The sequence below is a fragment of the Agelaius phoeniceus genome, chromosome 3, assembly GCF_051311805.1.
Source record: "Agelaius phoeniceus isolate bAgePho1 chromosome 3, bAgePho1.hap1, whole genome shotgun sequence".
Lineage (NCBI taxonomy): Eukaryota > Metazoa > Chordata > Aves > Passeriformes > Icteridae > Agelaius > Agelaius phoeniceus.
This window is the reverse complement of record NC_135267.1, coordinates 20,533,511-20,547,952: the sequence shown is the minus strand read 5'-3', so window position 1 is coordinate 20,547,952 and position 14,442 is coordinate 20,533,511. Positions and strand designations below refer to the sequence as shown.

At 38.2% G+C, this 14,442-nt stretch overlaps 1 protein-coding gene across 1 annotated transcript in view; it reads right to left on the bottom strand.

Annotated features, from left to right (window-relative positions):
* CD109 (CD109 molecule) overlaps window positions 1–14,442 on the bottom strand; it is a 71,848-nt gene that overhangs the window by 20,459 nt on the left and 36,947 nt on the right. Inside the window, exons 16-26 of the mRNA XM_054630014.2 lie at window positions 14,213–14,287; window positions 13,693–13,753; window positions 13,050–13,185; window positions 12,169–12,286; window positions 9,310–9,423; window positions 8,886–9,104; window positions 8,045–8,189; window positions 7,195–7,371; window positions 3,141–3,222; window positions 1,640–1,868; window positions 974–1,139 (exon numbers count right to left, since the gene is read on the bottom strand). Coding sequence (XP_054485989.2) covers window positions 974–1,139; window positions 1,640–1,868; window positions 3,141–3,222; window positions 7,195–7,371; window positions 8,045–8,189; window positions 8,886–9,104; window positions 9,310–9,423; window positions 12,169–12,286; window positions 13,050–13,185; window positions 13,693–13,753; window positions 14,213–14,287 — 1,522 coding nt within the window. The remainder of the gene's footprint in view (window positions 1–973; window positions 1,140–1,639; window positions 1,869–3,140; window positions 3,223–7,194; window positions 7,372–8,044; window positions 8,190–8,885; window positions 9,105–9,309; window positions 9,424–12,168; window positions 12,287–13,049; window positions 13,186–13,692; window positions 13,754–14,212; window positions 14,288–14,442) is intronic.

Sequence of the window (14,442 nt, the reverse complement as noted above, 5' to 3'; positions counted from 1 at the left end):
GATCTATGATGTTGTGTTAATGTTTAGGTGTGGGTTCCATAAGGTACTTCCTCAGCAATGTCTGAATCTACCAACAAAAAAAGCTGGAGTCTAAATAGTCACTCAACTGATTTCAGTGAACTTTACATTGATCCTTTCCTTGTCAGCCTGAAGTGCTCACATAAAGAAGCCTTTCTGAAAAGGCCACCTTGTTGTTCTAGTGCTCCTTTCTCTCAGGACCAGAGAAGGCATCTCAGGCAGCACAGCTGCTCAACAGACTCATTCTTGAGTAAAGCCTTCCCAAAAAAATGACTTCTCTTCCAAGAAGTGACTGTCCAAAAGGCCTAACTCTGTAAAGACAGATGGACATTCAAAAGGCTCCCTTGCCTACAATACAAATTCCTTTGGATTCTTCATGAAAACACTTACTATTTTGAGCCAAAAACTTCCATTTCCTATACTCCATATGGTCTGTTCTTCCCCTAAATTAGGAAAAAGAATTCAACTGAACTTGAAAGAGGTTAAATATACTGAGATGATAGGTCCCCAGAGAAAGTGCAACAGACCTCTGCATTGCCTTACAGAAATTCCAAAATTCACCTCTTCTTTCTAATATTCATTGCTCCCCAATACCCTCCTGATCTCTCCAAACTACACTGGAAGAGTGAACTTCATCCATCTCTCTTTAAACCAGGCTGATCATATGAGGTGCATAATAAAACAGGAAAACTGACAAGCCATGTCCTTCAACAGCATCACAGTACTCCTATATCAGGAACACACTAACTGAGACTGAAGGCCCAAGCCTTGTTGTGAATTGTCACTCATTTGCGGACACTCCTTATTAAGGCTGCCTTGGGACTTCTTAGCTAATTCTCCATATCGTACTCTGAACAGATTTGAATTCTGAGCACAGAGCTGTAGATATGTGATAGACATTTTTAAATTTGACAAAAATCTATCTGTACAACTGTGTGAGATATTTGTGCAGTACCTTGGCGTTCTGCTCTCTGGTTCAGCATATTCAGTGCTTCCTTCGCTCTTGGACTTTTTGCCCAGGACAATGCGTATGTCACAACTGCCAATGTGTAATTATCTGAAATGCCTTCTTCTAATTTATCTTCTAGAAAGTTTGTAGCAGTCTTGATGGCATAAGCATGCTGGAAATTAAGATAATATTGAAGAATGTACAGTGAATAAAACCTATCTTGGAATTGAAAAATGTAAAAGACAAATTTGTACTTAACCAGAGAAATTATTGGCCCCAAACTACAGCCAAGAAACAATGAAAATCCCTTTCAGAGTCACACACGAATCTCAAAGGCAAGCCTTTTGATCTGGCACTGCCTTTATGAAAATGAATAATTTCAATTAAATCAACTGGAATGGCTTAATATTTTTAAGTTCCCCGGAAGAAATTTCTTTCCAAGTTCTTGGACTCAAGTCATGACAGTACTCTTGCCAACAGAAACTGCCTTTAGATTTTGCAAATATAAAACTGAAGGGCTTAACACAACTTTGCATTGCTTTGAATAGGTAAGGAATATTTAACACAATGAGGTTTGATTTTGTCTAATGTTCAAATATTCCTCTATTTCTATTAACTACCAAGTGTTTGCCAGGTCTCCTGACTATGAATCATATTTATGAATTCCAATACCTGTTTATCTGGGAACCCTAGGAGAGATGACATGATGTAAGCTGTGAGAGTAATTGGATTGTTGGTGCCTCCTTGAAGATCACTGTGTAACACTTTCCCAGGCTCCTGGAACTCTCCATTTATTTTCTGATGACGGACAATCCATTTAGCTGTATCCATGAGCACCTCTTCATCAATATCTATGAATGGACGGGCTTGAAGGAAACATCTCAATACAAAAGCTGATAACCTTGGGGAAAAGGTTCATCAAATAAGTCAAAATTAGCCATGCATTACAGCTTCCTCTGTTTCAGATTATATAAAAATAACTATAAAGCATAAGGTGTTCTACACACCCCTACCAAGCAGAGCAAAATGCATGCCTCACCCAGATAAGCAAGTAGGCTAAATTTAATCCACCAAAAAATTAAGATATGTCCTTTTTCCTGAAGATCACCCCTTCTGCAGCTATGTTTCAAAAATAAATACAGAGTATAGACTCTGAGTCTGCCAGCACAAGCGTTATCTTTATTCAAACATTGCTCTCCTGCTTTCTGCCACTACACAGAAGTTATAATTTACAAAGTAATGCAGCAACAGGTTTGATGTTAATTATCAGCACTATCCCTGTAATTATATCCTTGAAACAACCTTTGTTTTATTATTAATCCCACATTTTCCCTCGACTCCCTGCTCCCCAATTGTGCATTCATGTAACTTGTCACTGCACTATTTAAGTACTAGAGTTGCCAGTACAAATAAGCAATCTTCATCTTCCAATCCATCAATGTTGAGTCAAAGGCAAATCCTGCTGATGTCAATGAAAGATGCCCACTGAGTCCAGAAGAAAGTCTCATTCAGTGGCACAGGCACAGAAGCATGTACTGAAATATGTCAGTACATCTAAAGAGAGCAAGGGTTAGCAGAACAAAGTGCTGGAACCTCTCTCTGTTATCCACAACTATGCTCTGTACGCTTCCTGGAGTGAAACTCAGCACTGAAAAGACTTTCTCAGCTGTGTTTACAGTCTCAATAAAAAGGAAGCGTGACAGATGCAAGTAGAACAAATTTTTGCCACCAGTAACTCTGTTCACCCCCTACAAAATGTCTCAGTCAGTCTTCAGCTTCCAGTATGGAGATAACTGATAATCTGATTGAAGCAGCAATGATCACACAGCCCTAAATGGTTTCAGTCAAGTGCAAGAATAACCATTTTAATTGTTATTCTTCATTCCTTTGAGGAAAGCAACAGAAAAAAATTTTCAGACTAAACTATTTCCCTGGTTAAAATAATTCATCATTCCTTTTTTTCCCCCCAAAATTAAAAAGCCTTGCCCTAATAATGCCTTTGACAATATGTTATCCAGCAAGAAAGACTTAGAGTTGGCCTAAACACCTAATGAAAACCAGGCAGAAGGTTAATACAGCTGGAAACTTTTACCAGCTTCACAAAAACTTTTCAGATGCAGGGAAAATATCTAAAAAACTAAAATTCCACAATGATTCTGGCAGAACTACTCACCATGTGCTCCCAGAGGGATCTTCATTTCCAAAGGCACTAAAAGAGCCATCATCCCTCTGGAAAAGCAGCTCTCTTTGGTAGCCTGAAGTGGAAAAGTAGAGACAGGTATTGAACACTTTCCTCTCATGTGGGTTCCTGCACAAACTGGAACTGAAACTGCTGGTATGAACCAAGGCACTTTCTAAGCTTGTGTTTCATAAAAAACCTCACAAATATGCAAGGACACACAAAACCATGTAGAAAATGGTGAGGAAGTGGGCAGCAATAGGAAGGATCCATCCACAAAAGGAGAACCAGAAACTCCTGTGGCTGCTCATCAGCTACCCAACCAGTGCAGAGATGTGCACACCCAGGGGTTCCAGGAACACAGCAGTGAGAGCAGAGCAGAGATGCAGCTACAGCTCATTGCTTCATCATTCTGGGGATCTTGTGTACCTACAGAAGTGCTCCATCTTTACAGCACAAGCAAAAATTAAGTGTTTTCCAACTGGAAGGGCAAGGCTACAAATGCTGCTGGAAAACCAGGCCTCCTCTTCAGGTGGCTTTTGACAAATCAGTAGCCTTGCTATCAGAAAAAGCAAGTTGAAAATTGGTTGTTCTGAAATGAGTGAAAAATTTCAAAAGACCTGAAGATCATGAAATCCTGAGAACAACCATTTAAAACGTTACTCTAAGCTTTGTTCAATATCCTGAACAAGTGCAGCTATCTCCTGACTGCAGGGCATCCATAATAAAAGGCTCACTGGGTGCTCACAACCAGCAGCAGCATTCTCACTCATAGATGATTTCTGTACAGAACCAGTGTTCATTCATGGTAGAAATGAAGAGCTTCCTATGATGTGCTACTCACTGTAGTTTCTGGTATCTAAAGCCTTTCTTCCCTTGCATTTGCCTGCCATTTGTGAATCCAGAATAGTAACAGCATCTTTTCATTTCATAAAACATCTTTTCTTTTCCTCCACTTTGTCTTTTCCCTTGGTTTGACTATTTTAGCTATTATAATTAAGAAAGTATACTCATTAATTGAAGACCTGATAGATACAGACACAATACAGAATCAGACAGGCAGAAAGAAAATCTCAGGCAACCATCAGTAAGTCCTTCACAAATTAATGAATTCACACAAATATGTCCTGTGAGGTCCATCCAGCTACAACTGTAACAACATCCCTGAAAAATGTTCCTTGTTTTCACTGACAAAGGATTAATCACCCACTTCCATACCATCCTGACTGTAGATACACAGTGAGTGAACCATACTCCTAATTACTGAGGAACAAATAGCCTGGTCCCTCAATCTAAGTGCCAGTACAAGATGAATTCCTAGCCATGGTCTGTCTGTAATAGAAGAGAGTGAGAAATAAAGCTGTAAATCTGTTACAGTATATCTGGGTACCTTCCCATTAGCAAGAAATCTAGCTTTTAGGTCTTCTTTAGAAGAATTTGCAATCAAAATGTTTTCTTTAATACAGGGAGTTTATTATGTATTTAACATGACAGTGGTTAATTATGTCACTAAAACTGGTGAATCCTTCAGATACTGACATACCCATCATCTCAATTAATGATACTAAGTAAAGCACTCTTAAATGGAAGGAAAAAGAAGGAAGAATGAGTGGCATTTCTCACGAAGAAAAGCAAATTCACTGTCAAAGTTGTAAGAGGAGCACAAATACACGTATATATACAGACTGCTTCCTCTTCAAAAGTGTATGACTGCAAGGTCTGAAAATAAGGTTTTCTGCTTCTCTGCAGAACTGGCAATATACAGCAATAAGCAATAATCACCATCCTGCTGGTAGTGTAGAAGCACTAGACTACAGCTTTCAGCCTGCTTAACAGAGACTGCTGGGCTCACAGGCACAAATTCATCTCAGAGCATGAGCTGGGGAGGGATCAGAAAGATGAGCAGAACCAGAGGGAGAGAGATCACTCAGCTATTTCCTACACTCTGCTTGCTCTCGTATCCGTGCCAGCCCTGCTGCAGTCACGCAAGAGTCTCCCAGCAGGAGCGTATCTACCACGGGAACGCTGGAACAGGAGAGCCAGGGGCTCCCGCGAGCCGCCGCGCTCGGCCCAGCGGACACTCAGTCACATGGGCAAAGCAATACTCCAACGTCAACACGTGGAAGGAAAAGAGGGATCCTGTTATGAAGATGCCCACTGCTGTTCTCAGAGGGCTGGCTGGAACCCAAGAGATGTAAGAGGCTCGCTGAAAAGAGCTCACAAAGCTCCAAGAGGAATGTATCAGGATGGAAAGGACTTCAGAAAGATGTGAAAGATCCAAAGGATCTCACCTTCTACACGGCTTGGAAATTCTGCTCAAAATCCTTACCTCTTTGGGTCTAACAACAAAGCTTTTAGAGTAACCAGGTTTTTTTTTTTCATTTCAGAAAAAGTGATTTGAAGATGGGATTTATCATTAGCACAATTAAGAAATGTGCCTAAAAGGCAACTTTTCTTTGGCTTTGTCTTTGTTCTAAGTAAATGAAACTGCTAAAATAAAGATCATATAGCAGTTTCTGCTAGCTATATGATCCCTTCTTCTCACAAGTATTTAGCCATAAATTAATTATATTTACTTCAGATTCTGAGGTTACTTTTTTAAGTACTTGGTGAATTATGACATGTGAAATAGTCTGTTTTCAATTAAACTTCATAACAATCCTTTCAAAAACTGAGCCTATAAAAATTGCATCTTAAGCTAAAGTTAATTTCAACTTAAAGATAACACTTGAAAAAATAATCAGTGCAACAACAGAAAACAATTATTAAAATAAAGCAAAAAACCCAGAATATTTATAGATTGTGGTTCTTTTCTACGTTAAGGTTACAAATATTTCAGCACACTTAATATTCTGGCACCTACAGTGTTAAAAACACATACCTCATTTCAGAGCCTCAGAAAAAAGTTAAGAACACAAAACAATCTGTATGTAAGTGACATTAAACCTGTAATTTTCATTTGCTTTGAAATAACTGAAATAAATCTGCTATTGCAAAACTTCAGAAAACTATGGTACCAAAGCTCAGTCTTAAAAGAGTGACAGATTGCTTACAAACTTCAGAGCAGCTGTTTACATAACACATCTCTTCCTCCCCACTGTACTTTTCAACTAAACCATGTAGTAGGAAGGGTTTAAAAAAAACATCATTTAACTGCTTTGACAGAAAACTGGAATCCTGATGAAAGGAAAATTTATTTTGAGCTGTGCCTTTTCCAAGGGAAATGTCAACAACTTTAAAAAATCAAACAAAAAAGACTTAGAGAGAGTAAACAAGAATTGAAAATGTCATCACGATGCCTTAGTAGGGGTGTGGCTCACATGGGGCTGGTGTCACTGCTCTCTGAGAAGCAGGCTCAGCATGAGACTGACTCATGGCAAGTGTGGGACACCACAGTCAGACACTGTCTGATCCAAAAGCCAGAGTGCAACTGTGGTCTCCAAACTTTGTGATGCTCTGGAGTATCTCCCGATTCAAATATATAACAATTTCCAACTAAAATTTTCCAGCTTTTGATTTCTAGCACAGAGTTCACTTCTGACCAAGCCTAAAATTTGTGTGGGCAAAAAAACCAGCTGTGAGATCAAATGCCACTCCTTGAGCTCTACAAGGACACGTCAGGTCAGGATGTGTCACTGAAGATGTGGCATGAATACGGTTCACTCTACTGACTGACTCATTTGAAACTGCTGTGCCTCAGGCAGAGACCAGAAATGTTTGCTCACATGTGGTTTTATCAAACAGAAGTAATAACCATCTAGGAAGTCCATGTGAATTACCTTCTAAAAATGCATTTCTCAGATGAAAAAAAGCAATTATACAAAACCAACAATTTTTTCTGAGAAAACTTGCCCTTGTAAACAAAATAACTTGCTGTCTAATTCTATCAACCCAGAATAAAGAGGAAGAAAAAGAAAAAATGGGTTTCTCTTCCAGTTCTCATGACAAAAACTGAGCAGTATTTCAAACACCAGAGGCAGAGTCACAGAAATCTTTTTACTAGGAAGAGCTCTTAAAAATCCAACATCTTTATTTTATACATACAAACCTTTTCTCATAAATGTTACTGCTTTTGATTTAATATCGTCTCTCAGCTGCCTGGTTTTAGTCAAGTATTGCAAAATATAAACATTGGGAGCAAAATTGATCATATTCTGTTCACCACAGCCATAAGGCATCTTAATCAATGATGACAAACCATTGATAGAAGGGCCCAGTAGATCACCTGAAAGATAAAATTCAACCAAAATAAATTAAAGCTTATTGCAAATAAAAGCATACCTCATATATAAAGGGTGGTATAATCTAAATTGGGAGAAAATATGATATATTAGGAATGTTTCTACTAAACACCTCTAAGCAGGCAGAAAAGATACTTCATCCACTAATCCACTTTATGCACACTGCTGCAGCTCCTTACAGACCTTTTCAATTACAGAGTAATTTCAAAGAGTTGCCATTTAAAAATGAAAAAGAAAAAACCCCAAACCAAACAAACAAAACCCTACATAACCAAAATCTATTTAATCCAGCAAAATGTAAACTTCATTTATTTCTTCTCTCACCTATAGTTATCAAAGCCTAGGTGTCACAGTAAACAGTTAGTCAGGTTATAGTTACCATTCTGCAGACACAGTAATTATAACAGGATACTAGAAAACTTTGCAGGACCTTCCTGACCAAAATCCAACTCTCTAATTCTGAAAATAACTCACAAATGTCATATTGTCATAAATTAAAAAAATTAAAGGAATAAAACAATCAATCCATAAGGCCTAACTATGTTTAGCCTAATGCATGATGGTAAATTACTGTGACTTAATGATTCAACCTACTTATATTGCAGTTAAATAAAAATTAATGCCTTCCCTAAAGATAGAAACAAAGTTAATTCTTACCAACAGCAGTGACCTGCACTCTCTCACTGTCACTTACAACATCAGAAGGAAAAGTGAATTCCAAAGTTTTTGACACTGCTTGTCGCTTATTCCCAGTCAAATCCAAAAGGACTGTCTGAGAATATGTCTGTTCCAATCCTTCAGCCTATAAAGATAAAGAAAGGGATTCTGAGTATCCTTCTGTAGTTGATCCTGCCCTGAAGAGGAAGGTCATGCTACTCCCTTCCAACCTCAGCCATTCTTTGGTTCTATCATCTTAGGCTTTTATTGCAGGATGAGATACACAAATGTCCACCACTGAAATGGAGCCTAACATGAATCAGACTTAGATATCCAAAGCTAGGCAAGTCTTATCAGTGTCTGGTTTATCAGAAAGTCTGGAGGCTAAAATTCCACCTGTAGCAAAATACAGAAATTTTAATCTAAAATAGATTAATAATAATTAATAAATAATCTGAATGAAAGCCAGATGTATGGCAAAATCGATTGCACTTATCCAAAACAGTCACCAGGTCCACTCTGCACAGGTAGTTAAATCAGCTGCAGCACCAGGGGTTCAGTGATACACAAACAGCTTTCACCTTGCTTTCAAGAAGCATTGGACAAACTATCTGTAGTAGAACAGATCTATGAGCTCATTCCTGGAAGGGGTTCTAAAGAATTTTAAAGCACTTCTAAAAAATTATTTTATAAGAATGTTTTCTACTTAAAGCCACCTGACCCTAACCCAACCAAACAGAGTGAGGCAGACAAGTACACTGGTTTGCCTTTTTGCTCTACTATGTAGCCTGTTTTGGGGAACAATTTACTTCAGGAACAAGGGAAGCAGCAGAGTGTTTACCTTGACTATAACTTTCTGGATAACAGCATCAGAAGCAGCAGATGATATTGCTGTCACTTTGATGGGAATCTCTCCCAGTTGTTTTGGCTTGATTGGGAATTGAACAGTTTTCCCATCTTCACTCGGTACAGATACAGATTGTTGATTTGTTGTAGCATTTATTTCATTGGATGTTAGAATAATTTCAAAAGCATCATTCATATCCAGGATCACAGTAACCTGAAAATACAGTAAAATTTACAACACAAAGGGTTAATTTTGAAAAGGTGCTTTCATAAGCTGCCACCCTTTTTGTGTATAGAGAAATAGGTCTGCCCACTGAAGAAAATACACCAGTTCTCACAAAGAAAGACATGGTCTCCACCAGTGAGGAAAACCGTGCAATATCTAGTAACATTCAAAGATAAAGAGATTGTTATGTTACCTCAGCTTCTTCTTTCAAATAATTAAAGATGTTCACTTCCAAAATGAACTGCTCTCCTCTGATGACAGAATATGGAAGGTTCAGGAAAATGAAAAAAGGCTGAAAAACTTCTAGCTGCAAAACAAAATCAGTCATGAACCCTTACAACCAGAGACTAGAAAGAAAATTACTATACATCGTGTCTTCCAATCACTTTTAAATTCAATGACAGAGTTTAGTTGTACTCTACAGCTGACAAAACATATTACTGCAGGGCTGAAACAGAAGGAGAAGATGCTTCTGGTCATTAACATCTTTAGAGACACCACTCAGATGAGCGCTGCCAACAGCTTTGACAGGGCAGTCCCAACAGAGGCAACTGAATTAGGACTAAGAGAGTATCATTTGGCAAGTTCGGAAGCTGTGATCTGTCCTGAGCTCTCATTAAGGTAACTGAATTGCTTTGAGTACACAAGTAATGGATCAATGTCAGTTGACCTATCTTCATGTCAATACACTAGTAACTAATAACTGCCTCACCCAATTTTTGTAACTAAACAACACAATGTTTACAATGTTGGTTTTTTTTATTTAGTAAGATTAATCGTAGCAAAAGTTCTGTAGTTATACTTCTAAAAATACATACTATAGTAATTAAAATATAAACTGCAGAAGTATACCAGCAAGCAGTTTCTTTTTTCTATGAACAGAGAATTTTGGAAGAAGTCTTGCCTCTAAGAAGTCAATGGTAAGGTCTCATCAAGCTGAGCGGGATCAAAATTTCACTAAACATCTGTACAATAAGAATGGCTGAGACATGCTATCCTTTATTATCAAAATGTCAACTAAAAAGTGCTTTAATTCAGTTTGCATTTAAAAACATCTTCCAAGTGTTTTGAGTATCAGAAACAAAATTTCTGCAGCTTTTTTTTTTCTAGCTAGCAAATATTCCAATGCTTTCTCAAAAAAAAAAAAAAAGTTGTTTGCTAAAGCTCTCAGCGTCATGAACTTCTTTAGATATTAAACATTAGAGAACTTCTGATGGAGACGTTTTGGTTAGTTCATAGTAAAGGTTTGCCCTACATACATATTTTCTTTGTCTTTTTTGTTTTACCTTTCTTTAAAACTGAAGTTTTACACTCAGGAATATGCCAGTATATTACAAAAATACAACTGAGTAATATTACTGACACTCTGTGTAGGAGAAGTCAAAATAAAACCATGATGCAAAGCAGTACATGACATAAAGCACGCAGATGCCATTTATTTCCCCCATTACATTTTTCATGGCTTGCTTTTACTTGCTTCTCTGTATGGTACTGATTAACATGTTTCAGCCATATGGAGCTCTAAGAACAACCTAAATGTCCCAACAATAGTGATGTACTGAACAGTGCACGGGGGTGATTATAGCTAAATTATTATCTCAACATCTGTTCTACTTGGAGCCTTCTCACATTTGAGGATGAGAGGCCAAGTGTGTATTTCCTTACAGTTTTAATCAGAAAACTATTCCTCTTTCTGCCCCATCTCTGCCAAGCCAAGTGAAAGAAACAAGAATCAAGATTCCAGTCTCAAAGGAGCCTTAGCCACAAAATCCAGATTGGGCTCCAAATTCTGTAGTGAAGTTCAGATCAGGATGTTCAAAGCACAAGCTCTGTGTCTGGTGTAGCAGCCAACTGTGGAATCTGGACCTAGATCTCTGCTTGGATCTCAAAAATTGCCCCTCCCCAAGAATTTGAGGACATGAGAACTTGAATGGGTAAGTTGGCTGCCTTCAGGCTATGCTTACACTAGTTCAGGAACCAGGATGGAAATCTACAGCCCACTACCACAGTCTCAACCTTTCTAAACTCAGGTATGGAAGTGGAGTTGTCTCTGATAGGAACATAGTTTCTCTAGGATCTTTACATGATGAATGGACAGATTATTCTGTGTATGTAAAATACAAGCTAAATGGGACTTCAAGAATTAATTCCTATTTTAAACAGGCTAAACAACTCTCTAAGTAGTGGTTTCCTTGAATACAGAGTGATCCTAGGACAACTGCAGTTGTTCACTGGGAACCTCAGGTTAGAGATCTAACCTGAGGGCTGCTGAATTTAGCTTAAATTGCTAAACTCCTCAAACACTTGGAAGCAAGAAAAGAGCCTCGGGACACAGGAATTTGGGAGCAACAAATTCCTTTGTGGACACTGAGAGCTAGGTATCCCATGCCAGCTCTCAGTGTCCACTCTGCCCCTCAAGCTAAGTCACCCAAAACTTGGCACCTATCACGGAATGGTTGTGTTGGGAGGAACCTCTGGATGACATCTAGTCCAAGTCCCCTGCAAGTTTACCCAGAGCAGGTTGTACCTGTGTTTACTCTAGGGCTGTTTTTGACAGATAAATTTAGCCTTAAATCACCCCTCCTGCTCTCCCTCCTGGGGTAAGCATTAGCCATAAGTGTTAGCAGAGCAGCAGACAAATGCCTCTCACATCCCAGGCAGTCTGTGCACCCCTCACTGCATGAATTACCAACTCATAGACTGCTCTCTGGGCAGAGCCAAGAAAACATGGAACAACAGTGTTCCCAAAGAGTCATTCCACTGTCCTACATACAAAGATTCTGAAATGGGCACATCCTTTTTTAACAAAAAAACCTCTCCAACAGAAACAGGCATCCAAATATCTGTGTGGAGTCTTAGAAGAGCAGGAAGGGAAGGCAGATACAGTCTGACATAAGTTTTCAGTGATGTTTTCTCTACAGCTTGAACACACACAGGCTCTCAATCTCTTCATTAATACAAGGAGATGCTGCTTTTAGAACTAAATCAGAGAGTCCAGCAGGAAGCTGCAGTGTGACCAGCCCTAAAGGAGAGCTCTCTAGTGAGATGGTACCTCCAGCGGAGCAGTCGTCACTCCGAGCCCGCCGCTTTCAGAGACCACAAAAGCACTGGCTACCCAGGACGTGATGGTGTCAGGTACAATGGCATCCATTGTGGTTTCTGGGCCAGATCTGATGGCAGAAGGGGAGAGCAGACTTTCAAAACCATCCATTTACAGACATCATTAAGTGGACACATATGTTTCAAATGCATGAAAAATTAAGTCCAAATTCCTGGAAAGAAAAGCTGCTCATTATCCATTTTTCCTTTTCTAACCATTTAGAAATACTGTGATGGCATCAAAATTATTTTAAAAATTTAAATTATTTTAAATTACATGAATTGAAGGTAATTACACTGGATCACATTACATGTAATCCACTTTTACGGGTCGTTTTAAACAATCCCAGGTGATGGTTGTTTCCTGAACTTCTCAGCTGTAAAAGAATACAAGATTTGTTCTTCACAATGCAGGTCAGATTTCACCATCACTTGACAGTTTGATCTATTCACTGAATTAGGTGCAGATAGCAAGAAATTTCCCTTTCTGGGCTAATCACCATCTTTTTATATACTGTAGAGAAAAAGGCTAGGTCTCCCTATCCATTATCTCCCTATTTGTAAAAGTAAGAGTTTATTCCTTTTGTCTTCAGGATTTTTATCTAACTTCTATTGAAACTCCTAGGCCTTCAGTCATAATCCTCTCTTGTGCAGTTGTACAACTCCTCATTTCTTCAATCTCCAATCTCACTTGTGGCCTCTAGGTGGTAGCAGAATATAAATCTACATTTCTAAGCAGTGTTCTTCAGCACTGGCATAGAATGCTGCTGAAACCTACAAAAAAAAAAAAAAAAGGCAAATGCAAATTGCTTTCCTTTTGCTTCTAACTTTTACCTCGTTTTAGTGTCAATCCAAAGCCAAGTCTCTGGAAAATGTGTTCTCACATAGAGACTGCTGAAATCAGGAGGCCCATTTTTAGATACGGGCATATCATCCCCGAAACCATCCTCTATAGGTATCATTCCACCATCTGCAAAATAAAAAATACTGTCCTACTCCAAATATCTACATTTAGAAAGCTCAAATAAATACAGTTAAGAAAAGTTAAATTAATATATTGTTTGGAGTCTAATCTATAGCTTTGTTACATATTTGGGACTCTGGGAATTTTTTATTCTTAAAAATTAAAAAAAGTTTCACACAAATTTCTATATGGCCTCTGTGGAGTTGAATGAAACTGGTGTAATTCGGCTACACATGACAAACCACTGCAATATATATCAACTGGAGCTGCAAATGAGAACTCCACTCATCTTCAGGCTTTTAGGGGTAATGTCACTGCAGTAAAAAAGGAAAATTTCTGAAATGCTGATTGTATGAATTTTGTAAGACTTGAACGTTTGAAATGCTAATGATTTTCAAGGCTGGATGCAACCTGTATGCAGCACAGTAAGAAGACGTAATGGGGGCCCTATCCCATGGACCTCCTTCCCCACTCAGTAAAATTAGATTTGGCTTCATTTGTTGTATTACTTACAAAGAAAATGTTCCTTATCCTCCTCAAGAACTGCATCAGTTGATACCCAAAGGCTGCATTTCTGGATAAAATTTATACAGTATACCTCAGTACAGGACATTCAGGACATCAACAGTGCTTATCTATTTTCTTTTTCTCTTCTTTCTTTTTAGGTAAATAAAGTCATAAAGCAAGCATAAAACTAAAGCAAATAATATACAGAAACCAAAAAAACTGAGATGATATGAATCTGAATATTGTCATAATGACTGAAAACCTTTCAAAGTGAAGACTGTATCAAGCATAAAGCAACCTGTATTTATGGAGGTATAAATAAAAAATAAATAAGGAGGAATAAATATATTCCTTGGCATTCAGAGTGTTACATATTGACAAGATTCACAATTTGAAACTCATATAAGCCATTAAAACACTACATTGTCTAAAAGTTAAAAGTTCACTTTTTTCTAGCAAGTGACATTCAAATCACTAAGCAGTAAAAAAAAAACCAACAGCCTAGCATTATGAAAAAAAACAGTACCTGAAATACACCAAAAGAACCTCTGACCAGGGGGAAATACTGCACTGTGCTGTATAAAGAGAGCTCATGGAGGACCTAAGGAAAAAAAAAAACCAAAATCATCCACAGACTGAATGCCAGCTCACATTTTAAGAACTTTCACTGTTGCTAATTCATACAGCTGTACCACGAGTTGTAGGTTGCTTAGCTCTCATGCCAAAGAGAAAATAATCTGTGACAGGATGAAGGGG